At 35.2% G+C, this 27,933-nt stretch overlaps 1 protein-coding gene across 5 annotated transcripts; it reads left to right on the top strand.

The window, feature by feature from the left end:
- The first annotated feature begins 145 nt into the window (after nt 1–145).
- LOC127857704 (plexin-A2-like) lies at nt 146–27,198 on the top strand. 5 transcript variants are annotated; one of them, XM_052394330.1, is made up of 8 exons: nt 146–289; nt 16,323–16,439; nt 17,015–17,137; nt 17,809–18,013; nt 18,371–18,570; nt 20,065–20,183; nt 23,314–23,396; nt 24,290–27,198. In XM_052394330.1, the coding sequence occupies exons 1-6, from the start codon at nt 281–283 to the stop codon at nt 20,089–20,091; spliced, it is 681 nt and encodes a 226-aa protein (XP_052250290.1). In that variant the 5' UTR covers nt 146–280; the 3' UTR covers nt 20,092–20,183; nt 23,314–23,396; nt 24,290–27,198. The 5 variants fall into 5 exon arrangements, with proteins under 5 accessions (XP_052250290.1, XP_052250291.1, XP_052250293.1 ...); XM_052394331.1 differs by having other exon boundaries at nt 23,314–23,414; XM_052394333.1 differs by lacking the exon at nt 23,314–23,396 and having other exon boundaries at nt 16,345–16,439.
- Nucleotides 27,199–27,933: the final 735 nt, after the last annotated feature.

The raw sequence follows: 27,933 nt of genomic DNA, 5'->3' as shown, positions 1-27,933 counted from the left end.
TGCTCATAACTTCTATGTCTCTTCAGATGTAACCTTTATATTTGGTACACATGTGTATATGGACAAGGCCTTTCATTACGTACACAAATTTTGACGCCTTATACCTTGACCTTGAACTTAGGGTCAGCGTTTAGGTTTCGAAATCTGTGTTTATTTGCTTATTGTGTTGTGTAAAATGACTGATGAAAGCTGTTTTGTACATTGCAGATGATGCTGAGGTGTAGTTAAGTCATTAGGGAAAGAACTTGACAAAACCAGTTCCTGTATCATTTCCTGGCTTATGATGAAGGTGTGTATTTGAAATTTTTTGTGTTGATGTTAATTATGTGTGTAGAAAATAAGAAAATACCATAATTCATCATTTGTTCCCAAGGCTTTCCTTTGACCCGAGCTCCCGGGTTTTGACGCTTGAAAATTACAGAAAACCCCATTTTGACTCTTGAGAAAATAACGTCATGCATCACATTTGACCCGGGGGAATGTACCGACTTGCTTCAAAGAGATCAAAAGTTATTAAGAGTAATCGATAATTTGCTTGGGGCAGAGTATCTTTTGGTAGACGCTAACCTATATCGCCCGTTTGAAGCACAAGTCCGCCCAGTAGGCGGAGTTTTGCCCATTGAGAAATCTAATAATGACCAATTAAAACACTGCTCGTTCAATGACGCGTGTATCAACGTTCCATTATTTATCTGAGCGTTTGTTATCAGCTGTTTGCAGAAACGACATGTATTCAACCCACCAAAACAGAATGGACTCACCCGCGTCAGTTTTAATAATATCCAATATATAATTATAACATCCCTATCCACAATATTTTGAGAAATACTTCCACAATATGTCAGAATGTATTTCCAATGCTGAATACAGTGTACCCAACCCTGTTTTATTCCATGTTTGCTCCGTTCAAAGACGCGCTAAAGTTATGCTGGCATATGTACTGTCTACAAAGTAAATTTACACGCTTTGCATCAGAGTTGCTAATAATAACCATAGAACTGGTATAACTGACCGTGTGGCAAAGTGACAAATTTGGATGCTGCATCTGCTAATTGATTACAACATAGGTGTAATAATTGACCATTTGAGACGGCATAGAAAATCGGCATGTTTGTCGCACGTCCTCGGTAAAGATGGCACATCGAGGGTTTGGCGCAAAACTATTGTAACTCTGATTTTTTCTCAAAACCACTTTCCACTGAAATTGTACATATTTTCATACCCTGCATCCATAAAAAAATTATGACAGTTATATAATAAACAAAAACAACTTTATAGTGATCCTGCAAAAATGTTGTATCTAAAATATGTAAAAATGTTATTGCAACACTATTGTATTTGAAGATACATTAGTGTTGCAATAACATATTTGAATCCAAACAAAAAGTCATATTGCAATACTATGGTATCTATAGATACCATAGTGTTGCACATATAAACTCGGTAACTATCTTTTCCTTTTTAGTGCAACACTATTGTAACTCAAGGTACAATAGTTTTGCAAATTAATTTGCGTGCATTTTCATAATATATTTTGTGCAAAACTATTGTAACTTGAGTTACAATAGTACTGCACAAAGTTTAACTGCATTTTCCAATGTGATTTTAGTGCAACACTATTGTAATTTGAGTTACAATAGTACTGCATTAAATAAATTCAATAATTTTAATAATATTTTTTAACAAAATATTTTTTATTTTATCATTTTCCCCTATACCATACTTATAGTCCATTAAAAAACATTCCTTTAAAAAAAAAGGGGAAAAAGACTTTTTAAAGTTATTTTTTAAACAAATTTGACCTTATGACCTCTATTTACCATGTGACTGGAAAGTTGAAGTGGTGGCAAATTTCAAATATCTGTTCAATAGAGGTAAGTTTAAAAAAGTTTTTATATGTTTTATTAATTTTCATATTTTGATATTGGTGTTTACAAAAAAATCAACTTGATTTTATATTTAGCTGATATTTAATTATGTAAAAGAACTTTAAAAACTGAACTGTGCGGGTGGGGAAATTAATCTTAAAAACTAACTTGTAGCAATTGTGATAGTTTAAATGTAAAATAATTACTTGTTAAAACATATTATACATACGTTTTGTCCTAGTAATAATCAAGAATGAGAATACTTTAAATTTAATGCATTTTATTACAATATGGTATTATTTTAGAAGAAAAAAAAATACTTTAAAGTTAAAAAAATAATCTTTTTTGTTTGGATTTAATAAGATTCAGTGCAAAATGCTTTAAGAAATATGATCATAATTATATAATTTTGTCAAGTCATAGTAAATTTATTTCCACAACAACTAAAATTGTTGGTTGATACGTCAAACAAAGCTTCAGGGTTATAATTGTATAGGTCATAGATAAGCTAGCAATTAACTTTGTTAGGCATTTTCACCAAATTTGTAAAATGATATTGTTTTTCGTCTTAAGTAAATGTCAACAATCTCTTTAAAAGAAATAATAACAGCATTTTGTCAAATTATCACCATTTTGATTTGTTTGAATTACTGGTATTAAATGTATATTGAAATATTGAGAAATATAAATAATTGATGAACATTTAAATAGAATACATCTTTTTGTATTATTTTTACTGTAAAAATTTATTTTACACTTTATTGAAACATATTTTCCATATATTTTTTACTCTTCAGTGACACATTTTTCTGTATTGTGACTGATGTTTTGCGAAACTATTTTCTGAAATCCTATTAAATAAAATTAAGTTTTTTTTTAAATCATAACACTTTTAAAGAGCAAAATTATGTCATAAATAGAAAATTTAGTTTCTTTCTATAAAGGTTTATTATTTTCATCTCTTTGTTAAGAAATTGCTATAATTCACTTGTGGATATCACCATTCATGAAATATTGTACATTTATTGACAAATTAGCTATTGAATATTTTGCGACATTCACCGACAGAATATCATATTAGTCGAGGCAATTCTGACCTGATTGGGATGCGTATATCTTTAGATCATATAATAATAATTTTTATTTCATGCCTACATCATGTGTGTCCCTAAATATTTAAATGCAAATCGACCATGCAATAATTGTCCATATTTGAGTATATACTGTGTGTAAACAGACTATTTACGCTTTCCATTAGGCTGCAATCATGTTGATTACTTGAGGTTACACTAGGCAAAACGCGGTGACGTTCATGACGTTGTCAAATTAATTCTTGATTTTAGGTTGCAATAAATATATTTTTATTCATGTTATTTTAAACTGTCTTCAAAATATTCTCCACTAGATATTTATGATGCATAGAAAATAAAGTGAATATACAGAGGACATTTAATAAAATGGTTATATAATGTTTTTGTTAAAAAATGCACTCATTCTTATCATAAGAATGAGTGCATTTTTCAACAAAAACATTATATAACCATTTTATTAAATGTCCTCTTAATAATCGCTTTATTATCCCCTGCCATAGGCAGAGGGATATTGTTTTGGCGTTGTCTGTCCGTCCCTCCGTCCGTCTTTCCGTCCGTCCGTCCGGAGCCATATCTTGGAAGTGCTTTGGCAGATTTCATCGAAACTTGGTATGAGTATATATGTGGATAAAAGGATGATGCACACTAAATGGCATTGTACACCATCTGATAATAAACAGAGTTATGGCCCTTTGTATCTTGAAAAAATGCTCTTTTTAGAGTTAAATATAACACTTTTGTGTCCAGAAGCAGATTGGTGGGGGATATCAATTCAACGAATTTGCTTGTTTTTATAAGTTATGGGGATATTGCACTCCCTATGGTCATGCAACATTTAAGCTTTAAAACTAATGCGTATTTCACCATACGCATTCAATAATATATTATTTAGCGACTTGATGAAAAATGTGGATATCATCTATATTAGGTAATGTTCTCTATAATACATACTTTTTCAACATTTAACTAAAGTATAAGATAATTATTACTTGGAGTTTCAGGATGTTGTCTGTAAAGGCTACATGCCACCAAGGAAATTTGAAGTATGGTGGAGCTGGGAGGCAGTGTGCAGCAAATAGTTTAGTGGCTATGCAGTTTGCAAAGCATAAAGACCCTGAAAACTGGAATCAGACTGACCTGGACACAATTTTGAGCAGTGGTGATTCAGTTTATTGCTCCATAAGTCTTAAAAACGAAGCAAACCTTCTCATTTCAGAGCTACCAACAGATACATTTCACGTTGAGAAGACATTCAGTGGTTCAATTTTTAGAAATGTATCTGAACCACCATTCGCAACTTTACATGACAGTCTTGTCGTTTTGAAAAAGTATTGTTTCGTAACCATTGATTGTTACACAATGGCTGTAATAAGGCTGAGCAATGGATATAGTGTGTTTGATGCACATAGTAGAAACGCTGAGGGTTTATCCTGCCCAGATGGCACAGCTGTATTAACATTTCACAGCACAATTGAAAATCTGTGCTCTTTCATTCAGAAGTTATCAACAACCCTCTTCGCAGACAACTATGACAGACCATTTGAAGTAACCCATGTCTCGCTTAGGGAACACATTTTCAGCGAGTCAAGTGAGAGTGATTTTGAAGGTTTTTCGGACTTTAGTAGTGCAGATGAAACTTGCAAACTTTATATTTTAGAAGAAGAGATAAATAAGCTTCAACAAAGTAGTTCAGACAATAACATATCCTTAGAAGACTCTGCCACTGATGATTCAGACAACATCCCTTTATCTGAACTTAGAAGACATAAAAATGAATTACCAGAATATAAAGCATGCAATGAAAATTTGTCAGATTCATTTTCAGATATATGTAGCTCGGGTTCTGAGTATAAGTTGTCAAAAAATGAAACAGAAATTTTGAAAGATTCAAATTATTCCTCTGAGGATAGCAATACATCATCGACACGAAAAATGAAAACAAAGGTTAAAAGTAAGAAAAAGAAATTCAAAGTAACAAAGAGGAAAGATACAGATAAGAATTTTGTTAGTGTAGGGGTTCAGGGTTTTGATGCTAAAGTAGGTGAAGAAATAATTGCAGAAGTTTTAAGTGAGATCATAGGTGAAATCGAGCATGTCCAGCATGAAAATATAAGGAAGGAAACTGAAAGTGGTGAATTTAGAAATGAAGGTGAACAGTGTAGAAATCGTGAGAGTGCAGAATGTGAAAGTGAAAATGTAAGTCTTAGAGTAGAATGTGAGGGTGGGGAGTTTGGAGAGCAAGAAGAAATGTTCACTGCTGAGCTATTATTGGGCAGTACCTCTGCCAACCCAATTAAAGCATGTAGGGGTAGAAAACGTGTAAGAGATGAGGAAAAATGGGAAAGAAATACTAGAAAGTACAGGAGAAATAGGGGTGAGAGCTATATTTCAGTGAGAGGGGTTTTATGTAAGGGGAGAAAAATGAAAGAGCCATGCGGAACTAAATGCAGGTTTAAATGCAGCAATACAATATCTCAAGAAGTGCGTAGCAATATATTCCACACTTATTGGGGGCTTAGTGACGTAAACCTTCAAAGGCAATTTCTACTTAAATACTCGAAATGTTCAAACACAAAATGCAAAACTTCCTCAAACACTAGGAGGACAAGAAGCTTTAAATGGTCTTTACCATCAGGTGAAACTATTGTTAGGGTTTGTAAAACCTTTTTTTTGCATACTCTTGATATTTCTGACCAAATGGTTCAAACAGCAGTAAAAAAAACCCAGTTCTATTGGTATTTGCACTCCAGATAGTAGGGGAAAGCATCTAAATAGACCAAAACGTATTTCACCTGAAACACGAAACTTTGTTAAGTCTCACATTGAGTCCTTCCCCACAGTGTGTAGTCACTATTGCCGTAAGGATTCACGGAAACAATATGTTTCAGCAGAATTAACGCTTTCAAAAATGTATCAGTTATATGTTGAAAAGTGTTCCGAACAAGATCTCAAGCCTGTTAAAATGTCATATTATAGGTCTGTTTTTGATACAGAGTATAATATTGGATTTCACCGTCCCATTAAAGACCAGTGTGATACATGCACAAAATACAAAAATGCCTCTGTTGCTGAAAAAAATACCCAGTTAGAGAGTTATGAGCAGCATATAAGAAACAAAACAGCTGCACGTGTGAACAAAGAATCTGACAAGGAAACAGCCAAATCAAAATTAGACCCAGAGTTTATATGTGCTTGTTTTTATTTAGAGGAGGTATTGCTAACTCCAAAAGGTTTCGAGTCATCCCTCTATTATAAACGTAGATTAAACACATACAACCTCTCCATATATGATATTGGAACCTCAAATGGTTATTGCTATGTATGGGACGAAACAGTTGCTAGCCGTGGAGCGTCTGAGATTGCATCATGCGTTTACCACTTTATCAAAACTATGTCTTCAAAGCCAAACTCGAAAAAAAAGTTTGTGTTTTATAGTGACAACTGTTTCTCTCAAAACAAGAATGGGTATTATACCACTATGCTTTGGTTTGCCATGCAAAAATTTGATCTTGAGTCCATACATCATAAATACCTAGAAAAGGGTCATTCTCAAAACGAGAACGACTCTATACATGCCTCTGTAGAGAGAGCTAGTAGGTTTATTTCTGTATATACTCCAGGGCAGTGGGCAGCAGTAATAAGATCAGCAAGACATAACCAGCCGTACCATGTTAAGGAAATGGGGCAAAAGGACTTCTATGATTTTAGGACCCTTTCTTCCAACATTAAAAATTTTGACCTTGACTCAAACAGAAATAGACTGTTCATTAGTTCTGTCAAAACACTTAAAATGCATGCAGAGCAACCAGACATGGTGTTTTATCAGTACGATTATGCTGGTCCGGTTCATGAGTTAAATCTGATGCAACGACCAAGAAATTCAAAGGGGGATTCTGTTGACACATCAGGAATTAAATTGCAGATCCTAAGGAGTGCCCCAATCAAATTGAAATGGGAAAAATACAGGGACCTATTAATGCTTTGCAAAGCTCATATTATTCCTAGTGTCCACCATACATTCTTCTTTCTCCTCCCCCATGAAAATAGTGCGTGAAAGTTACTGATGAAGTAATGTTTGGATATTAGCATTAATGACAATGTTAATGTTTTGGAATTTTTGTTATGTTTGTTTATAATGAAGATATGGACCTAAACATTAAACATACAGTGTCATGTCAAGACTTGAGTGTTTATTTTCACTTGCAACTGTTATGTGACATTGTATCAATGATAAAATTATTGTATTACAATCATTTATTTTATGCTTACTGTTGCCAAGCAAATAGCATAAAAAAAATTGTTTATTTCGAAGGAAGTTTTAAATTAATTAAATCTCATGAGCACCAGACATTACATTTTCACTCATGGCTTTGCTCCTCCTGAAAATATTGCATCTGGGCGTTCTCTTGATGACATAAATTTTATCTTCAAAATATTCTTTATGTACAAAGCTATATGATTTCATGAAATAATGTTGTTGTTCAATTGTCCTTCATGATATATCAAGCTTGTTTGCATAATATATATGATAATTGCTCTATTTAAGGTGGCTGAACTTCTGGGGTCCGTCTTATCAAAGATCGTACGACAATGTTAACTTACGATTGAATTTTGTAATTTTAAAATTTACGTGATTATGATTTGTATGTTTCAAATATAAAGGATATTTGACAGTTTCTTTGAAAATGAATGGAAATGTTCAACAAAAGTAATTATAAATGTGACGGTTAAGTATTTATGGCGCTTCGAAAATTGCATCGTAAGGTGAGAATGTCGTACGATCTTTGATAAGACGGGTCCCTGATTTATGCCAAAAATACTTTAGTTTGAATTAAAGATCAGCCCTGAAATGGCTATATTAGACAAAAAAGAGAAAAGAAAAAAACAGTTTCAAGCTGGATTCTAACTTGGACTGCACCACAGATGCAATTATGTTTGCTGGTACTTGTTTCAAAGATAAAGTAAATGTAAATAACTGTGGCAAATAGGGTTACTTGTTTTGTTTTTGTGACAAAAATATAGTCATTCACTTAGTTTTGAAATAATAGTTTAAAACCTTATAATATTTTGTTTGCCTTGGACAATCTAGAGTTCAGTCCCCTCAAATGCTTTATAAGTACTAATTGTATATTTGAGACGTGCTGTGGGAAAACCAACCTTTGGCTTTTGGATCAAGATGAGCCTGTGCATTGGTGCAGTCTCATCAGGATCCATGCTTTTTACTCAAAGCTTCTGCAACACTTATAAGGTCTGAAAGTTAACATCACGGATCCCATGAGATTGCGCGGATGCGCATGCTCATCTGAATTCATGCTGGTCTCAAACACCAAAGGTTGGTTTTTGCACAGCATGGCTCAGTTATTCCTTACTATTTTAGTTACATGTACTTCTGATGAATGCCAGTTCCTAGTTCTAGTTTTAAGATAAGAGAGAAGGCTTTGTGAAAGTGACCCCTGGTTAGTAACATGAAACACTATCCTGATACTGTTTACATTATTTCAGTTCAATGAACTGTTGATTGAAGTTAAATGTCTTTTTGCTTGTGATTCCAGCTAGTACCCTGATACTAGACACCTGTTTTATTTTGTAAGGTACCAGTCTTTTCAGTTGTAAGTACCTGGCCAGTCATGGTTTGTGTTTTCTACAGGTGAATGAAACCAACTGTCCATTGAAGTATGCTTAATTTAATGTCATTGAAAGATTTATTCCCTTCTTTATAATTTCATTATAAAATTAAGGTTATAAACAAAAGGGCATGTCCATTAAAAATCATCCTTTAGTTACAATGTTTCTTGGATATTGCAAAACCATCAATTTAAGATAAAAACTTAGTGCAAAAGTAATGTATCTTCAGATACAATAGTTTTGCACCTAAATATTTTGGCTTAAGTTTTCTAATTTTAGCGCAACAGTATTGTATCTTGATATTCATCAAATGCATTTAAATGAATCAATATCTAAACAAATTGTTAACTGTAATGTTTAAATAAAGTTATTTGCTACAAGTTTTAGACTGGTTTTTATCAGGAAGTGAAAATTAGGGAAACAAGGATGTTTTTTCGATCTCCTGTAAAATTTTAAAAATCTGAGTTACAATAGTTTTGCGCCAAACCCTCGACATGAAATAATTAAATCCGGATTTGAGCCGTCCAGGGTCGATTTTGAGATGATAGGAAATCCAATTAGTTAGTTTAAGGAGGTATTTTGATGGTAAACGGCTGGCACTGACATGAGAAGTAACTGACGAAACATCTTTTTGTTTTGTTTTAAAACATCTTCGCTACTTTCCCCAAACCGTACCATTCTACGAACGTAGCTATAGTTGTCCGCCAACTATAAATTATCTATTAGCAAAGTAAAGCACTGCAATATCATACTTAAAACAATATGTCAACCGAATTATATATTAATTGTGTATTTGCTAGGTTACTTATTACTGGCTTTCATTTTCTGCAGACAAACAAAACACATATTTTATTTCATTCGCAAACAACGTATCTCTACCCGTTTTCGGATACGGTATGGTTCGTCGATTTTAATTTATTTCCAACGGTCTTTATAACATTTTTTATAGAATGACAAATACACATGCGGTGTTACGGATGGTCTGATTGATAAAATTTTGCATTGTACTTGCAAAAAATTTCACATAGAAAGAAAATAAAGAATAACAATAAGCAAGGGCTGGAGGGGCTCTGCCCTCTATTCCCTTTATCCTACGGTCTCTGAATCTCTGCTTAATTTTCCGTATTTCAAATTTGGGACAATTGACACCCCTGATATATATTACATGTATGTCACTACAAGTGCGAGTGTATTTTTCACAATGTTGGTCACAATGTATGTTTGCATTATCTCTTTTATTGACTGGAATATATTAAGAAATAAATGTTTAGATATTTGTAAATTTGTTGCTTTAGGCCACAATTAAAATATTGTTGGTTTGCCCTTTACCGACCCTAAATTTTACAGGTGGGTAGGTAGGTAGGAAAATTATTTTATTTTATTTGAGAAATTATATTTTTAATACACTTAAAGTCTATGAATATTTAAAACACTGTTATTAAAGCACAGATGCAGTGTACGAAGCCCTATGTAGCTTAACATTATCTTGTTTGCTGTTTCTTGCATATATTTATATCAAATGCATGCTTGTGTGTTATTACATCAAATATTTGTTCATTATATGATGTTAATTGCTCAAATGCATTTGTAATTATTTAACAGCCAGACAGCTTTTATTTTTAACTTAAACCTTTCCCCTAAATTGGGCTTAATTAGCATGCAACAAGCATTGAAGAAGTGTAAAAAGACAGCCCAAAGCCTTTAATGGAAAAGTTCAGACATGACAAAAGACCGTCACATTTTACAGGCCAGACTTGCCTACCAGGAGAAACAATTCACAGGCCAGTTGAAATTTTTACAGGCCTCAATTTTAAGTGTTTGACCGGTTAGTACATAGTCTCGGCATGGCAAAGTAAATTCATAAAAGGGCAAACTGAACATTATTATACGCCCGTCTATGACGGGACGTATTATGGTATACCCCGCGTCCGTCCGTCCGTCCGTCTGTTAATGTCGTACGCTACGTCAAATATCCTTTGACAGATTTTCTTCAAATTTTAACACAATCTTAATATTGATAAACCCTGATCCCCTTTCGTTTTTGACGGAATTCTGAATTGTCGTTCCAGAGTTATGGGACTTTGTTCGTCAAAATTTCGTGATTTCATTGAATGTCCTACTGTAGCTATATAAAAATGTTAAAGTTGTTATAACTTTGGTATGCTTGGACCTAGAGTCTTGAAACTTGACATGAAGGTTGGCCAGAACTAGTAAGTAACCACTGGACATTTCAAGGTCATTCATTTGAAGGTCAAGGTCACTGTGACCTTGAATGTAAAAATGTTAAAGTTGTTATAACTTTGGTATGCTTGGACCTAGAGTCTTGAAACTTGACATGAAGGTTGGCCAGAACTAGTAAGTAACCCCTGGACATTTCAAGGTCATTCATTTGAAGGTCAAGGTCACTGTGACCTTGAATGTAAAAATGTTAAAGTTCTTATTTCATGTTATAACTTTGGTATGCTTGTACCTAGAGTCTTCAAACTTGAAATAAAGATTGGCCAGTACTAGAAGATGACCACTGGTCATTTCAATGTCATTCATTTGAAGGTCAAGGTCACTGTGACCTTAAATGTTAAAATGTTAAAATTGTTATAACTTTGGTATGCTTGGACATAGAGTCTTCAAACTTGACATGAAGGTTTGCAAGCACACTTAGATGACCACTGGTCATTTCAAGGTCATTCATTCTAAGGTCAAGGTCACACAAGGTCACTGTGACCTTAAATGTTAAAATGTTAAAATTGTTATAACTTTGGTATGCTTGGACATAGAGTCTTCAAACTTGACATGAAGGTTTGCAAGCACACTTAGATGACCACTGGTCATTTCAAGGTCATTCATTCTAAGGTCAAGGTCACTGTGACCTTAAATGTTATTGTTGTTCATGTATCCTACCGTAGCTCAAATATCCCCCGATGGATTTTTTATACGCCCGTCTATGACGGGACGTATTATGGTATACCCCGCGTCCGTCTGTCCGTCCGTCCGTCCGTCCGTCTGTTAATGTCGTACGCTACGTCAAATATCCTTTGACAGATTTTCTTCAAATTTTAACACAATCTTAATATTGATAAACCCTGATCCCCTTTCGTTTTTGACGGAATTCTGAATTGTCGTTCCAGAGTTATGGGACTTTGTTCGTCAAAATTTCGTGATTTCATTGAATGTCCTACTGTAGCTCAAATATCCTTCGATGGATTTTTTTTCAAATTTCAACACAATCTTAATATTGATAAACCCTGATCCCCTTTCGTTTTTGACGGAATTCTGAATTGTCGTTCCAGAGTTATGGGACTTTGTTCGTCAAAATTTCGTGATTTCCATGCTCATGTACTTATAAAATAAACCATGTATTCAAATACAAATAAACTGAAGTAAAAAAATGATTCAAAGGGTTATTTATTACCTTACTACTTCATTGGCGAACGACGGGCATATCATGCGCTCATGGCGCAGCTTTTATTATTGTTGTGTTTGGGTAAACAAACGAAGTGAAACGCATATAATTTCAGTGGCTACTTTATTATCATTCAACGATAGAAGCAATCAATGCCTTACAACTAACTAACCAGATCAGAGGTCAACATCCAGTTATGAAGAACATGGGGCGGGGCGTTGCTACGCTTCATTTACAAATAGGCGTGGCGTAGCGGCATTATCTAAATACACAACAATTATAAAGCATTATTTCTTCTTGAATGCTCTGAGCTTTTATGAGTACATACGTACAGCTCAGAGGGTCAATAGCTGGGAGTTGTATTATTGCAACTAACATAAGCATGCAAACTTTATTTGGGGAAATAAATTAAGGGTGTTAGTTTCAGTTTGTGGATATATTAACGCTTTAAACATATATACTTGAGTGTTGTCAATGTATTTAGCTAAGAGACATTAATATATTAAATAAGTTTACCTTTACATATCCATTTCACTAACATGCCATTACATTAAACTGTTTAGTGTGGCAAACATAATAAAGCAGAATATGCACATGAATCTGATTAAACACAGATTCACTTGCATATAAATCAAATCATGTTTGTCTTTTATTTTGCATTTTCGAACGATAATCCTGTAACTGTTAGATGTATTTTTCTTTGCGAGTAGACTGCATTCCAATTTTCAAACACTTGTTCTGTGACATTCAGTTCATACATTTCCAAAAAAAAGAGTTTTATTTGTATCTAAAACGTATGCTCCATCGTAGAATGACATGCTCTTTTCATTAATCCATACTAATTACAAACATACATGTATATGACGTCCGTCGTAAATTCGATAGTCATTTGTCCTCGCTGAGCATCGTTATTTCTTTTAATTGTCCGCCATCTTGGATCACGTTAACAACATGTGTACAACGAACGTAAACTCGTATATGTCTGACTACTTTCGCGAACCATAAGTATGATGTCGTTCGGCCATTTTCACGGAACACCGCCAATTGCGATGCTGGTTATAGACGCTTGCATTACTGTCTATTCTGGGGCATATGAAATTCCAACCATCGGAGCGACCTAGATCGGTCAGGGGCGATAATAATGGACAGGGATATAAATACGCGCACGAATAAATATTGCAGTCGGCTCTTTTATGATCGGCGAAAAAAACGAAAATAAAAAAATACGTTTTCAGAAATCGCAATAAACAATTTTGGGTCGGGGGGTAAAAAGTGGGTCGGTCGGTAAAGGGCAAACAAACTCAATTTTAATTTAGGCCTTATATATATATATATATCTCAGTAATTCGCTTTAAGTACAAAAGATCATTGACTCTCCTGCGTTATTATTATGACTCATACAAATTTGATTTTGACTCTTGAAAATTTGGTCCCAAGAGTCATTGACTCTTGAGATTGGAGGTCTAAGGAAAGCCCTGGTTCCACCATCATAAGTTGTGGAGGACTCAGACTTTAGTGCACACCAATGGTGTGAGGACTTACTGTCAGTGCGAGGACTCTAGTCCTCAAAATGTTTTCATTTATGTTAGTTTTGTTGACCAAGCAGTGCTTTGCACAGGATATTTTTCAGACGCCCCGGAGCCATTAGGGGTGGGATAGGGAGGGCAATTTCCTGCATACGCTAATTGTTTTACATTAACTTATGACGTTATTTGGTTTGCAGAGTTTTTGCGTGTTTTTTATTGAGACAAAGAAACAATACGAAATACATGAAGCACTGTTCATTTGAAGCTAGAAGTAATTCATGTCGCATTAACATTAAAATTGGGAAGCGAGTTTCGGATTACAAATTTAACTATTCTAATTTGAGAATTCAACAAAACATTTATACATGTAGTTGTGTATAATTCAACAATAATTTGTTAAGAGGCTTTATGAGTCGAATAAATGATTTGACAACATTATGCATGAAATGCACTATTTCCACGAGGATGTATTGAATGCCTACAAGTGCTGTTGCTCTTGGAAAGCGTGCGCTGTCATCGGTTAATATTGATTTTCCAATACAACAACGCTCCACCTTTAGGTGGGCTTAAGTTGGGTAAAAAAATTTCAAGTAATTGACAGCTGATGGTAAATTGGCTCTCAAAATATTCACAAATTTCGCTGTGATCTGAAAAATGGCTAGATTCAATTACTGAAAAAATACTAGTACACTAATCAGTAAATTTCAAGCGCACTGCAGACTCTGATTTCCAAATTCATGCGCCTCAGCGAGGGACCGTTAAATGGCTTGTGAAAAGCATTGCCTAATCTTACATCATTTTAACAAAAACATGCATTGTCCTCAAGTTGACTGCTACCCACGGTACTCATACACAAACACATTGTGTTATAAGGTCAATATCTTTGAACCCAAATTGGTTTTGGATTATCGTGACGCATAGTTAGATCCAAAAACACGCACATATGGTGTTATGTTCTAAACTGCTTTGGGGTATATTTCACCTTAGGTGACATATCTTGTTATACACAAAACTGTTTTAATAAGAAGGCACCTAAACTATGTATAATTATTTTATTAAAGGTCAACCAAACACTGTGTCAAGAGATTGGTTATTTTACAGTCTTAGTTTAATCACACCTCTGAAGATGGATTTCATATAGTTAGAATAAAAACAAGTCGTGCAAGAGAGCAATAAGTTCTTACACATGACCTTTTACAGGGTTTATTTGTTTTGCTGAAGTCCTCACAATGCTGTTTCACATTCCTAATTTTTTATGCAACCAGGATCGAAAGATCGGCGGTATATTGTTTTAGGCCTGTCTGCAGTGCCTGTCATTGTGGCATTGTGTCAGTCATTGTATGTGTGTGTCCCAAAACTTTAACCAAGGTTTAAGTTTTGCAATAATTTTTGCAATATTGAAGATAGCAACTTGATATTTGGCATGCATGTGTATCTAAAGGAGTTGCATATTTTGAGTGGTGAAAGGTCAAGGTCATCCTTCAAGGTCAAAGGTCAAATATATGGGGGAGACATAGTGTTTAGAAAAGTACCGTGCATGAATTTGATGAAAATGAAGATTTGTCCTGCATTTCTTTTTAATAAGAGTTTTCTCAACAACTTACCAATCAAAATGTGGACTTTACACAAAGCTTATTTTACATGTATTATAAAAGTGAGGACTTGACATACAATTGATGTACCATAAAATTGAGGACTTGATACACAATTGATTTGATCAAATAAGACTTTCCATACTATTACTATTTTCAAAATAAGAACTTTATCAAAAAAAATTCTTAGCAATCAAAATGAGCACTGTCTATGCATGACAGTGAAGAAAATGAAGACTTGTCCTGCAATATAATTTTTTTTTTAAATAAGAATTTTCTCAAAAACCTTATCAACCAAAATGAGGACTTAATTACACAAAGCTTATCTTATTATCATATTGAGGACTTGACATACAATTGAATTACCATAAAAGTGAGGACTTGATACACAATTTGTTTGATCAAAATAAGACTACTCATTTTATTAGCTCGGCTGTTTTCGGAGATAACCCGAGGTATTGTCATTCCCAACTCGTCGTGTTGTCCGCCGTCAGCCGTCCACCATAGGCGTCGTGCTAAAACCTTAACATCTCTAAAATCAAAGTGCTTCCACCTACAACTTTGAAACTTCATATGTAGATGCACCTTGATGAGTTCTACACGCCACACCCAATTTTGGGTCACTAGGTCAAAGGTCAAGGTTACTGTGACCTCTAAAAAAGCCAAAAAAAATTCTGACAAGCTTTCGCAGCCTAGGGTTGGCACCCATTATGCGGTGCTCTTGTTCTCCTTCTATTAAGCTGATACTGTAAAAAGAATGGTACTCAAGAAAGTATTTGTCACATGGCTACTTACTCATCCTGCACTGTGAGATAAAATGATGTAAATTCATAATGGGCTTGAGCTCATCTGTTTTCCATTGTTGATTATCTGACCCTATGTCATGCTGTTCAGGGTCTGACAGTAAGAAGCTGTTTAACCCTTTACCACTTAGATACGTATTTTCACGTATTTGAAGTTGCTTAAAAAGTTAATTGAATTTTAGACCTTTCTTAATAGATTCAAGTTTTTAAAGCTTCGACTCCAAACCTTAGATACTGATTAGCAACAAACAGCATAAAACCTGAACAGAATGCGAGTTGCTTGCAGGCTGTTCTGGTTTTATGCTGTTTGCACATTTTCACTTTGCTTCTGATGGGGAAAGGCTTAACTAATAATATTAGCCCACAATTTTCTATACAATCCTTATCTGACACATTCTGGTTTCCTGCTTGTCATAGAGATCTGCTTTTGGACTTAAAGTTGCACGAGCTGCACAGAGAGTACGTTTGGCTGCAAGTGGTGCCATGTTGCGGGGACTGCGTGTCAGTGATGCAGCACCAGCCTGCCCGGATCAGGTAATTTAGAGAGACTCTCATGCCAAAATCAGAAATATACTTTAAAGCCTCCCTCTAAAAGATTGGAGCATATGGACTTGGCTTTGTTGGGCTATCTGAATTATAAATTTGTAGAAATTTAGATTGATAGGGTGTGAAACAAGATATTTTGTCTATCATATTTAATGCAGAACATTACGCCCAGTATGTACTGGTAAGATGCCAAAAGAAATGTTGATCAAAGTAGATCAAACAAATAATCTTATGGCATGCAAAGCAGTAGAAATTTATATAATCTGACAGGAGCTGCATGAAATCATATTGTATTATAATTTTGTTAATCACATAGCCACAGCATTGGGATACTTATGGCTTTCAATGAATGAGCAATAAACGGAAAGAAGATTGTGCGTGTGATGAATGAGTGATGGAACGCCTGCATTTTAGGAGTGTAGTTGAATACAATTAAAATAAAGCGAAAAAGGTTATTCACCTTTTAGATGGTTGGCTTACAGAACATAGTTGAAGCGATCAGCAAAGAGCACTCTAGTTAAGCACATGTGACATTCCATTTTACCAGTGAGTGTTTGTTATAGACTACAGCTGCAGTTCGATCCCCTGTCAAGTGTCCACAATTGGAGACTACCTCCTATGACACTGACGTGGTTGTACATTCCGGCCAGAATAAGAGCATCAGTGTACGTGTGGCGGACATTCAGGTATGTAAAATCTTCATGGGTTGAAATAAATATTTGTTTGTTCAAGACTAGTAATCATGCATTTTACTGGTTTATTGCTGATGTTGGCTAATACTTCACAGGAAATTTTAGTAGATGTACTGACAGGCATCATATAACTAAATCAATAAAAAAAACGAGCAAACATTCCAATACAAACAAAGATATAGCAAAGATTATGTGCAATACCTTGTTTTATGGAACAATGTCTAAAATATGTCGAAACTTTGTTCTTCATTTGAAAGTTTCTTTTAAAAAAGAGCAAAATTTTAAAGTCTCATTTCACACTTCAAGCCACATGTTAGTCTCATTTGACTTGTTTTTGCCACATTTTCAAACCTCATTTCACACTTTGTGCCACATTTTAAAGTCCCATTTCTTACTTTGTGCCTCATGCAAAAGTTGCATTTCAAATTTGTGCCACATTTTAAAGCCTCATTTCACAGATTGCCACTTTTTGGAGTCTCATTTCACACTTTGAGGCATATTTTACACTCTCATTTCACACTTTGAACCACATTTTCCAGTCTCATTTCACACTTTGATCCACATTTCATAGTTCAGACTCATTTCACACTTTGAGCAACATTCTTGAGTCTCATTTCAGATTCTTTGCCATATTTTGGTGTGCAATCTCACCTGCTTTCTTGCAGCCAGACCAGATGGACAATGTCCTCTGCCTGTTCACGTACAGCTGGGAAGTGAAGTACTCCACATGGAAAATCACGTCCTCCAACCTCGAGTGTGAGGCTCTCCAGTTTGAGTTCTCTGACGTCATGTTGCCCATAGTAACCGTTCAGTTCACCGTGACGAGTGGGAAGAACAGCGTTCCATTGGATAATCCACAAAATATCAAAGGTGAAGTAGCCTTGAGGTTTGATACCTTTTCAAGTTTATAAAACAGAGACATGTGACTGGGTATAACATCATTTAATATTTTAATGACAGCTTATTTGTTTTTGTTTTACTACAATCAAGGGTTATTATTATTCTGCGATAACCTTGTCTCACGGCCTAGATATGATCAGATGAAATTAATTTAATGCTAATTATGCAAGCCTTTAGGAATAACAACTTTTATTACAGGTTATTTCAATTCTACATCTGGATATTACTCTTCTCTATATGATATGATGGCCTTGAAAACAGTAACAAAACAAAACATACTGTTACCTTATCTAAAATGTGGTATTAAACTTTTTATTCCATTTCTAGTCCGCATCTACAAGTGTGGTACCATGGTAACCAACTGCGGTCAGTGCCTTAGTATGGACCCGGAACACGAGTGTGGCTGGTGTGTGGGTGCAAGCCCCACATGCTCCCTGCAGACTCTCTGCCCTGCCTCTGACTGGCTCGACCGCTCAGCTGTCTGTCCCAACCCTCAGATACTCGGGGTACGTGTGGCCATAATGCAGGTGTGTAAAGTGTCGTCCCATATTAGCCTAAGCACAGGCTAATCGGCAATAACGTTTTTCACTTTTATTGAATTTTGAGTTTAAATGAGGTATTTTCTTAACAAAAATCCAGTTCAGGCAGAAAGTGTAGGTTTGGATTAGTCTATGCAGACTGTATAGGCTAATATGGGTCAACATTCAACGCACATGCATTAAGCCCCATTTTTCCAGAGTGAGAGACATTTGGAAATGCTTATTAAACCCCACTCCATTTAAGAATTACAGTACTGAAATAATTTGGGCTGTCTGTCTTCCTGGGAGTTCATTAGGTTAAATTTTTCATTTATTTTTAAATAAGCAGTCCTCATAGGCTTATCAGGGACAACATTTTCTGCCTAGACTGGATTTTTGTTGAAAAGAGACAAATTATCATCCCAAATTAGCCTGTGCAGACTGCATAGACTGATCTGAGACGCATGCATTAAGCCAGGTTTTCCCAGAGACGGACTTATAGACTTGTTTTTTATGAGCCTAGGGTAAGTTACAAATTTGTTTACCAAAAAAACTCCTAATAAAGTTTGGTATTTTTGTTTCATCAATTCTGTAAGTATGGTCGCACACATAAACTGGTCTGAAAATCTTCTGTATGCACTTGCAAACATTCAACAATAAAACTCAATGCAATTTTCTTTATGATATCAAAATGTCAATTAGAGATTTTTAGCTTGGCTGTTTTTGGAGAAAACCCGAGGTATTGTCATAGCCAGCTTTTCGTGTCGTGTCGTCCGCGTCATGCTAAAACCTTAATATTCTGTCAAGGTTTTGAACATTGGCTCTAAAATCAAACAGCTGCCACCTACAACTTTGAAACTTCATATGTAGCTGCACCTTGATGAGTTCTACACGCCACACCCATATTTGGGTCACTAGGTCAAGGTCACTTTGACCTCTAAAAAAAAAAAAAAAATTCTGACAATCTTTCATTTATTCAAAAATGCACCCACAGCGGAACGTTGGCACCCGTTATGCAGTGCTCTTGTTATAAAAGTGAGGACTTGACATACATTTGATTTATCATAAAAGTAAGGACTTGATGCACACTTCATTTTATCAAAACGATGACTTTCCCTGCAATTAATTTTTTCAAAATAAGAACGTTTTCAATAAAAAATTGAAGCAATCAAAATGAGGACTTTGCACAAAACTTATTTTATAATCAAAGTGAGGACTTGACATACAATTGCTTAATCATAAAAGTGAGGACTCAATGCACAATATATTTTATCAAAATGATGACTTGCCCTACAATTATGTTTTTTGAAAATAATAAATAATCTCAGAAAACTCTTATCAATCAAACTCAAAACTTATTTTATTAAAATACATTTAGTCCAGACTTGACATACAATTCTTGGCAAGCATGTCGTATTAATCATTTCCTAATTACAATCATAAGATGGATAGTTATGTAGATTGATGTTGTGATTTAACATGGCTTTCGATTCTGTCATGCAGGAGATGATGCCAATGATTCACCATTAGAAGACATGACGGTAACGGTGGCCCAGAACTCTGCTCAACTAGAGTTCTAGCAACATTCTGACATGCTCACAAACAACAAAACGTACTACCGGGTAAGGTGTTTGCTGAGACAAAATCTCTGGTTCTCATATGCAATCATTCTTGTTAGCTCACCTGTTTTCGGAGTAAACCCGAGGTATTGTCATAGCCAGCTCGTCGTGTCCGTCGTCATGTCGTGTCGTCCGCTGGCCGCTTGGTGCTAAAACTTAAGCATTTTGTTAACCTTTTGAACATTGGCTCTAAAATCAAAGTGCTGCCACCTACAACTTTGAAACTTCATATGTAGCTGCACCTTGATGAGTTCTACACGTCAAATCCATTTTTGGGTCACTAGGTCAAAGGTCAAGGTCACTGCGACCTCTAAAATAAAATTCTGACAAGCTTTCATGTATTCAAAAATGCACCCGCAGCCGAGCGTTGGCGCCCGTTATGCGGTGAACTTGTTCAACTTCATAGCGGACATGGAAGTTATGACAAAGGCTGGTGATGCCCCAGATGCACCAGAAGACATTAATTTTTATGCCCCCCTTCGAAGAGGGGGTATATTGTTTTGCATATGTCGGTCGGTCCGTCTGTCGGTCGGTCGGTCCGTCCACCAGATGGTTTCCGGATGATAACTCAAGAACGCTTAGGCCTAGGATCATGAAACTTCATAGGTACATTGATCATGACCGGTAGATGACCCCTATTTTCAGGTCACGAGGTCAAAGGTTAAGGTCACAGTGACTCGAAAGAGTAAAATTGTTTTCGGATGATAACTCAAGAATGCTTATGCCTAGGATCATGAAACTTCATAGGTTCATTGACCATGACTGGCAAATGACCCCTATTGATTTTCAGGTCACTAGGTCAAAGGTCAAGGTCCCAGTGACTCGAAACAGTAAAATGGTTTCCAGATGATAACTCAAGAATGCTTACGCCTAGGATCATGAAACTACATAGTTACATTGATAATGACTGGCAGATGACCCCTATTGATATTCAGGTCACTTGGTCAAAGGTCAAGGTCACAGTGACTCGAAATTATAAAATGGTTTCCGGATAACTCAAGAATGCTTACGGCAAGGATCATGAAACTTCATAGGTACATTGATCATACTGGCAGATGACCCCTATTAATTTTCAGGTCACTAGGTCAAAGATCAAGTTTACAGTGACTCGAAACAGTAAAATGGTTTCCTGATGATAACTCAAGAATAATTAGGCCTAGGATCATGCAACTTCATAGGTACATTGATCATGACTGGCAGATGACCCCTATTGATTTTCAGGTCACTAGGTCAAAGGTCAATGTCACAGTGAAAAAAAAACATATTCACCCAATGGCTGCCACTACAACTGACAGCCCATATGGGGGGCATGCATGTTTTACAAACAGCCCTTGTTATATTAAGTTTAGCAAATTGTTATAAGCAATAGTTACTAACAAAATAAGGACTCAACACACAGTTCCGTATATTGTGCATGTGAGGACTTCAAATACATTTCTTGCTTAACATGTTCTGTCATTTTTTTGCTAAATTTCTTTATCAAATATACATGTAGTTACTAACAAAATGAGGACTCAACACATAATTCCATATATTGTGAATGTGAGGACTTCAAATATAATTTATATGTTTCATGATATAATTATTTTCTTTTTAACTTCACCAGATACACATATTTGTTAATGGAAGTTGTGAGCATTTCTAGCTTTCTTGTGATGCAGGAGTTTTTTCCCATGCACAAAGGGATATTTGTTTGGCAAAATGTATACATTTATTTAACTAAAACCGCACTTGTTTGGACAAGTATGGGTCCAAGTGCTCTAACACACCAATTTCATCAAAAGATGACATTTTCAATATGTACTTGCGGTTATTAAATCATTTGCCATATTTCCGAAAAAAGAATGAAAGGGTTTGGATATTAACCAAATCAGTCTTGCTGCTGATTATAAGCAGAACCGGTAGTTAAGTTTTAGAAACTTATTTTTAATACTGTCCACTGAGCAATGTGAATGAATTTTCTTGCTCAAAGAAAACAATGGCATTATAAAGCGGTCCAGCTTGAGCCTAAAACCTCCTGATCAACTTCTTCAGACTTTACCACTTTTGGTTAACAGTCAAAGCGGCTTTAATGGCTAAGCACTCCAAAGTTGATATATACATTTTGTAAGAAATTGTCATTGTAACAGTCAGTTTTATGCTGAACTGTTTATAGACAAACTGAAGTTTCAGTCTTTGATCCCAGACATTATGCCAAGTTAAAACTAAAGATAGTGTGAGAGCTAATTTACTACCACAACATATCTAAGTAGTGAAGTATTTCAGCCAGTTGTTTGAAAGGAGTTTGCCGGTGAAGGAAATCCAAGTAGATTCTGTGTGACGGGTGAGGCCTTTAAAAAGACTGTAAATAACTTAAGTTGTTTTGCATCTAGCACTTCCATACTTTGTAGACAGGTACTATACCACATCAGGAAAATGCCTATAGTTTGTAACCTTATATATACACATGTTTAAAGAAAGCTTTCAGACCCAGCATTTGATGATGTCTGCTCATCTAAGTGAAAAGATTTTACTAGTGACATTGAGAAAATCAAAGCACTAAAGGCACTGAAGTTGTTTGTTGTTGTCTCCCTTGATTAGCATGTGTGCATTGCACAGGCTAATCAGTGTGCACAGGCTAATCTTATTTGACATGCATTAAGCCCTGTTTCCCTGAAAGCAGCCAATATGTACAGATTTCAATGATAAACACTAGACTGGTCAATGTCGTCTTACAAGCTGGTAAATACACTCACTGCAGGAGTAGAGCAGACGCTCCTAACCATTCGTCGTCTGCAATGCAGACAGGCAGCGTAATCATTCCTAGCATAGTGAGTTACGGTTCTAAGCGTAGCTAAGGCTTCTAAGCACATACTGATTTGCAAAACATTCTCTGTAAATTTAGTTTTGGCTCACGACTAAAAACCAGCTAAGTAGCTGTACATTTTTTATGGAACATGGTATCTTTCTGAAGTATTGAGTTTGTATTATTTTAGTTCTATTGTAAGTTAAGGGCAATAGATGTATCCACTTTATAGCAGGGTCTGTATTCATGGAAATTTGTTTTTTAGCCTGGAAATGATTTTTGAACTCTGTGTATTTTGCTTATCGTGATGTGTAACATTACTGATGAAAGCTGTTTTGTACTTGGCAGATGATGCTGAGGATGTAGTTCAGTCATTAGGGGGAGAGCTTGACATAACCAGTTCCTGTATCATTTCCTGGCTTATGATGAAGGTGTGCCCTATGTTAAAGGTTATGGTTACAATAAGAATTCAAAGATCAAACATACACAAACTGTGTCCTGCCAATTACACTGAGAGCCTGTCTTCTCTTTCCATGACCACTATCAGTACCCTAATTAAGACCGTAGGCGAGGATGCGCACAACAAATTGTATGTTCATTGATTTTTAGCGAGGCTGTTTTCGGAGAAAACCCGAGGTATTGTCATAGCCTGCTCGTCGTCCGCCGGCTTCGTGCGTAAACCTTTACAGTGGCTCTAAAATCAAAGTGCTTCCACCTACAACTTTGAAACTTCATTTGTAGATGCACCTTGATGAGTTCTACATGCCACACCCATTTTGGGTCACTAGGTCAAAGGTCAAGGTCACTGTGACCTCTAAAAAAAAAAAAAAATCTGACAAGCTTTCACAGCCGAGCGTGGCACCCGTTATGCGGTGCTCTTGTTTATATTTTACCATGGTTCCGAAAATGTTCGAAAGTTTCATAATGGCACAACATATTTGCTATTGCACAAAACACTTACACTGCCACCTACAATCATCAAATTATGTGTAGGTTCCATGTAACACATTCAACATGTTAACTGTGTTTTATGAACATATATTGTTCCTCAATTACGTTGACTTTTCTTGACATATGTAAAAAGAGATTAATAGTTCAAGTCCTCACATTGGTTTCAGTGTGTAGATAGAGATACATTGCTGAAGTCCTCAAAAGATAAGTTATTAAGAAATTCACACACAAATGCACATACATATATAAATATAAAAAAGCAGACAGGTGTCATTATACCAGTATTTATATAATACTGATATAAAGGCTTTTGTCAGAATATTGGTAGAGTTTGTATCATAAACATTACAATTTTATTGTTTATATTTTGTAGGAATGCTGAAGAGCAACAAATAGAAACCGATGACTTTGTAGAAGATTCATATGATTATGATAATGATGCCGATTACATCTCATCAGAGGAAAGTGACAGTGATTGTAAAGGCACAGTATATCCAGAACGAGACACAGTGAACATATACGTTGAGGAAAGTTTAAATGTCATACAAGGAGATGGAGACAAAGAACAGGTTGAAATAGGAAAATCCAGTATCAAACTAGTGAATGTACAGAAAGAAACCATACACATAGCTACCTCAAAGAATACTAATATGTGTAATTTTAATTAATGCTTTTGCAATGCTTTGCAATACCTAAATATGTATAAAGCCAAAATGAAAACCTCAAGGTGCTTTAAAAAAAAAGAAAATTAACATTGTTGATAAAAAGCTGCCAGCTTTAATCTCATGTTTGTTTACATTATGTTTGTTTTTGTGCGTAGTATACATTCTGTATCTTAATAGCGTGTAACAACTAGTCCTCCATGGTGCAGTGGAAGAGTACTCGCCTGCAGATCTGGATGTCTTCAGTTGGAATCCTTCTACTGGCTTAGTGTTTTTTTTCCTAGAATGTTGAAATTTAAGAAATGTTTTGATAATACACATTGACAGCAAAAATACAACGTTTACATGTTGAAATAAGTGATAAATCTTATTGCATTGTTATATTATATTATTGATTTGACATATAGTGTTATTTCTTATTCTGAAATATTCGTATTGACTTACCGGTCCAGCATCTTTAAACAATGTACGGATCAACATACAAATGTACCTAAATAGAAAAATAACCTAATCTGTTTAAATAGCTTGGCAAAGTGATGACCTGTTTTACACAATGAAACACATTTTTTGTAATATAGGTTTTAAACTGTTAATTATGGTTGTGGTAGATGCAATTGAGTTAGAGACTAAAAATGAAAGTGGCATGGCTTATCTAAAAATTTGTTGTCCAATCCCTCCTAATGTGCAGTTGGCAGATCATCACAACTTGTAAATGAACAGTTTATATTGGAGAATTATGTGAACAAGTTAGAGTACATATTCCTGAATAACATGGTTGTCTTCGTTTAAGGGCTGAGTTTGTGTCAAAGTTTCTCTGTTATGTATGTCATAGGAATGTTTACTTATACAAGGTAATTGATAATTCTAATATTTTTCATATCATTCTGGGAGTTTTCAATCAGCAGTTTTTAACACAAAAATCTAATCTGTTGTAGTTAAAACTATTTGTGATTTGAACCCAAACAGGGCATCCCTTAGCTTAGCTTATTATTTTTAATGGCCCATTTTCAACATATTGTTGGTATTAAACTAGTAAAATGGTTCATTTATGTTATACTTTGATAATTATTTGGTTGAGAATAATGGCCTTTCTAGATCACATGCCTCAAAGTGACAGGGTGAGCCTTTAGGCTCAGTCTTCATGGTGCGTCGTCAAACTTTATGCTGTGAACACAAGAGGCCAAATGCTCTGCACAGCTGGGTCAGAAGAATAATTTTGATATCTTAGTAAAACCTTATGAACACTGTAGTTGTCAAATTTTGATTGTATCTTCACCAAACTACTGTAGTTGTCAAATCTTAATTGTATCTTCACCAATCCTTGTCAGAATGTTTGTCTTAATGATATGTAAACCAAGTTCTGACATGGGTCATCTGGGGCAAAAAACTAGGTCACCAGTTCAATAAATATTTTAATGAGTCAACAGAAATTGTCATTTGAGCGATATAGGGCTATCTTGGCCCTCTAGTTTATGTTGTATTAATAAGTAAATCTGTTTGCTGTTGTAAACAAACTAAAGTGTTAAATTTGTTCGAATGAAAATTGCAGACTTTGCAGTTAATCTTAGTGCATGGGCCATCTTTTATAGAAACGATTTTTGCTTAATATGATAGGGATCTATTTATTATGTTGACTAGAAAGCTTTTTGATACATAAATATGTCAATTTTGCATTATGTTGCTTGACTTTTAAATAATTGACCCTTTATAATATCACTTAACTACTATATAATGGTTTTAAGTATAATGAGGATTATTTTTATAAAATCATTTACTGATATTTAAAAAGGTGAGCTTTTAGAATCATTCTCTGTTTGGCATCGTGCGTCATCAGTCTTTACCTTGTGAACTCAATTTTAAGCCTAATTTTAGCAAAAAAGGGTCAAGATGTTAATATTGACACAATTGGACAAGTTTGATAGTGGGCCATTTGAGGTGAAAAAGTAGGTCACAAGGGCCAAATAAGGGAAAAACATTATGAACACTTTAGAAATCACTTTTTTGATTGGATCTTCATGAAACTTTGTCAAAATGTTTTTTTTCAATAATATGTAGGTCAAGTTTGATAATGGGTCGTTTCCGGTCAAATATTAGGTCACTAGGGCAAATTTCTGGAAAACCTTGTAAATACTTAAGAAGTCACTGTTTCGATTGTATCTATACCAAATTTTGTCTGAATTTCTACCTTAGCTATATGTAGGTCAAGATCTGGGGTAAAAAATCTAGGTCATGCATCAAAACAAAGTTTTAATGAGTGATTAGTGATTGTCATATAAGCAATAAAGGGCAATCTTGGCCCTCTTGTTTCATTAAGTGGAACTAAAACACAGATTAACCAGTTATTTTCTGATGATTCGTATTTCTACAATGTAGTTGAATAACAATTTAAGTCTGTTGTCGATATTGTTGATGCATGATTTACAATGTGTGTATAAAATATTGTCATTCAAGCAAGATTTTTCAATATTTCATGTTAATATTTATATCAAATTCTATAAAATAAAACTACCGTAAGCAATCTCTAATTTAAACCTCTGTGCATTTACTTTATGACAAACATGCTCACTATTGTACTTTCTTTGTACTTAAGAATAGTTGAGAAAATACAAATCAGAAAATATTTTTGATGTAAGTTATTTTGTTGGTTAATACCTCAGTCACAAATAGACACCGATCACCGTCCGATCAGCGGCCGACGCATTTTTCCGCTCATCGCGCATCAAACGCTATAACACGTTGTCAATCAGTATAAGGCGTTGTGAGTCGCTATAACACGTTGTCAACCAGTATAAGGCGTTGTCAGTCGCTATAAAACACGTTGTCAACCAGTATAAGGCGTTGTCAGTCGCTGTAACACGTTATCAACCAGTATAAGGCACTGTCGGTTGCTATAACACGTTGTCAACCAGTATAAGGCGCGGTCAGTCGCTATAAAACGTTGTCAACCAGTATAAGGCGCTGTCAGTCTTAATAACACGTTGTCAACCAGTATAAGGCGCTGTCAGTCTTTTTAACACGTTATAAACCAGTATAAGGCGCTGTCAGTCGCTATAACACGTTGTCAACCAGTATAAGGCGCTGTCAGTCTTAATAACACGTTGACAACCAGTATAAGGCGTTGTGAGTCGCTATAACACGTTGTCAATCAGTATAAGGCGTTGTGAGTCGCTATAACACGTTGTCAACCAGTATGAGGCGCTATCAGTCTTTATAACGCGTTATAAACCAGTATAAGGCGCTGCCAGTCGCTATAACACTTTGTCAACCAGTATAAGGCGCTGTCAGTCGCTATAACACGTTGTCAACCAGTATAAAGCGCTGTCAGTCTTTATAACACGTTGTCAACCAGTATAAG

This window comes from Dreissena polymorpha, chromosome 14 (genome assembly GCF_020536995.1).
Source record: "Dreissena polymorpha isolate Duluth1 chromosome 14, UMN_Dpol_1.0, whole genome shotgun sequence".
Lineage (NCBI taxonomy): Eukaryota > Metazoa > Mollusca > Bivalvia > Myida > Dreissenidae > Dreissena > Dreissena polymorpha.
Note: the sequence above shows the minus strand (reverse complement) of the source record. Positions and strands in the feature narration are given on the sequence as shown.

What these genes read in the sequence shown, in the direction of transcription:
- LOC127857704 (XM_052394329.1), top strand. An exon ending in CACCAGCCTGCCCGGATCAG is followed by an intron (nt 16,440 to 17,014) that starts GTAATTTAGAGA and finishes TGTTTGTTATAG; the next exon opens with ACTACAGCTGCAGTTCGATC. An exon ending in TACGTGTGGCGGACATTCAG is followed by an intron (nt 17,138 to 17,808) that starts GTATGTAAAATC and finishes GCTTTCTTGCAG; the next exon opens with CCAGACCAGATGGACAATGT.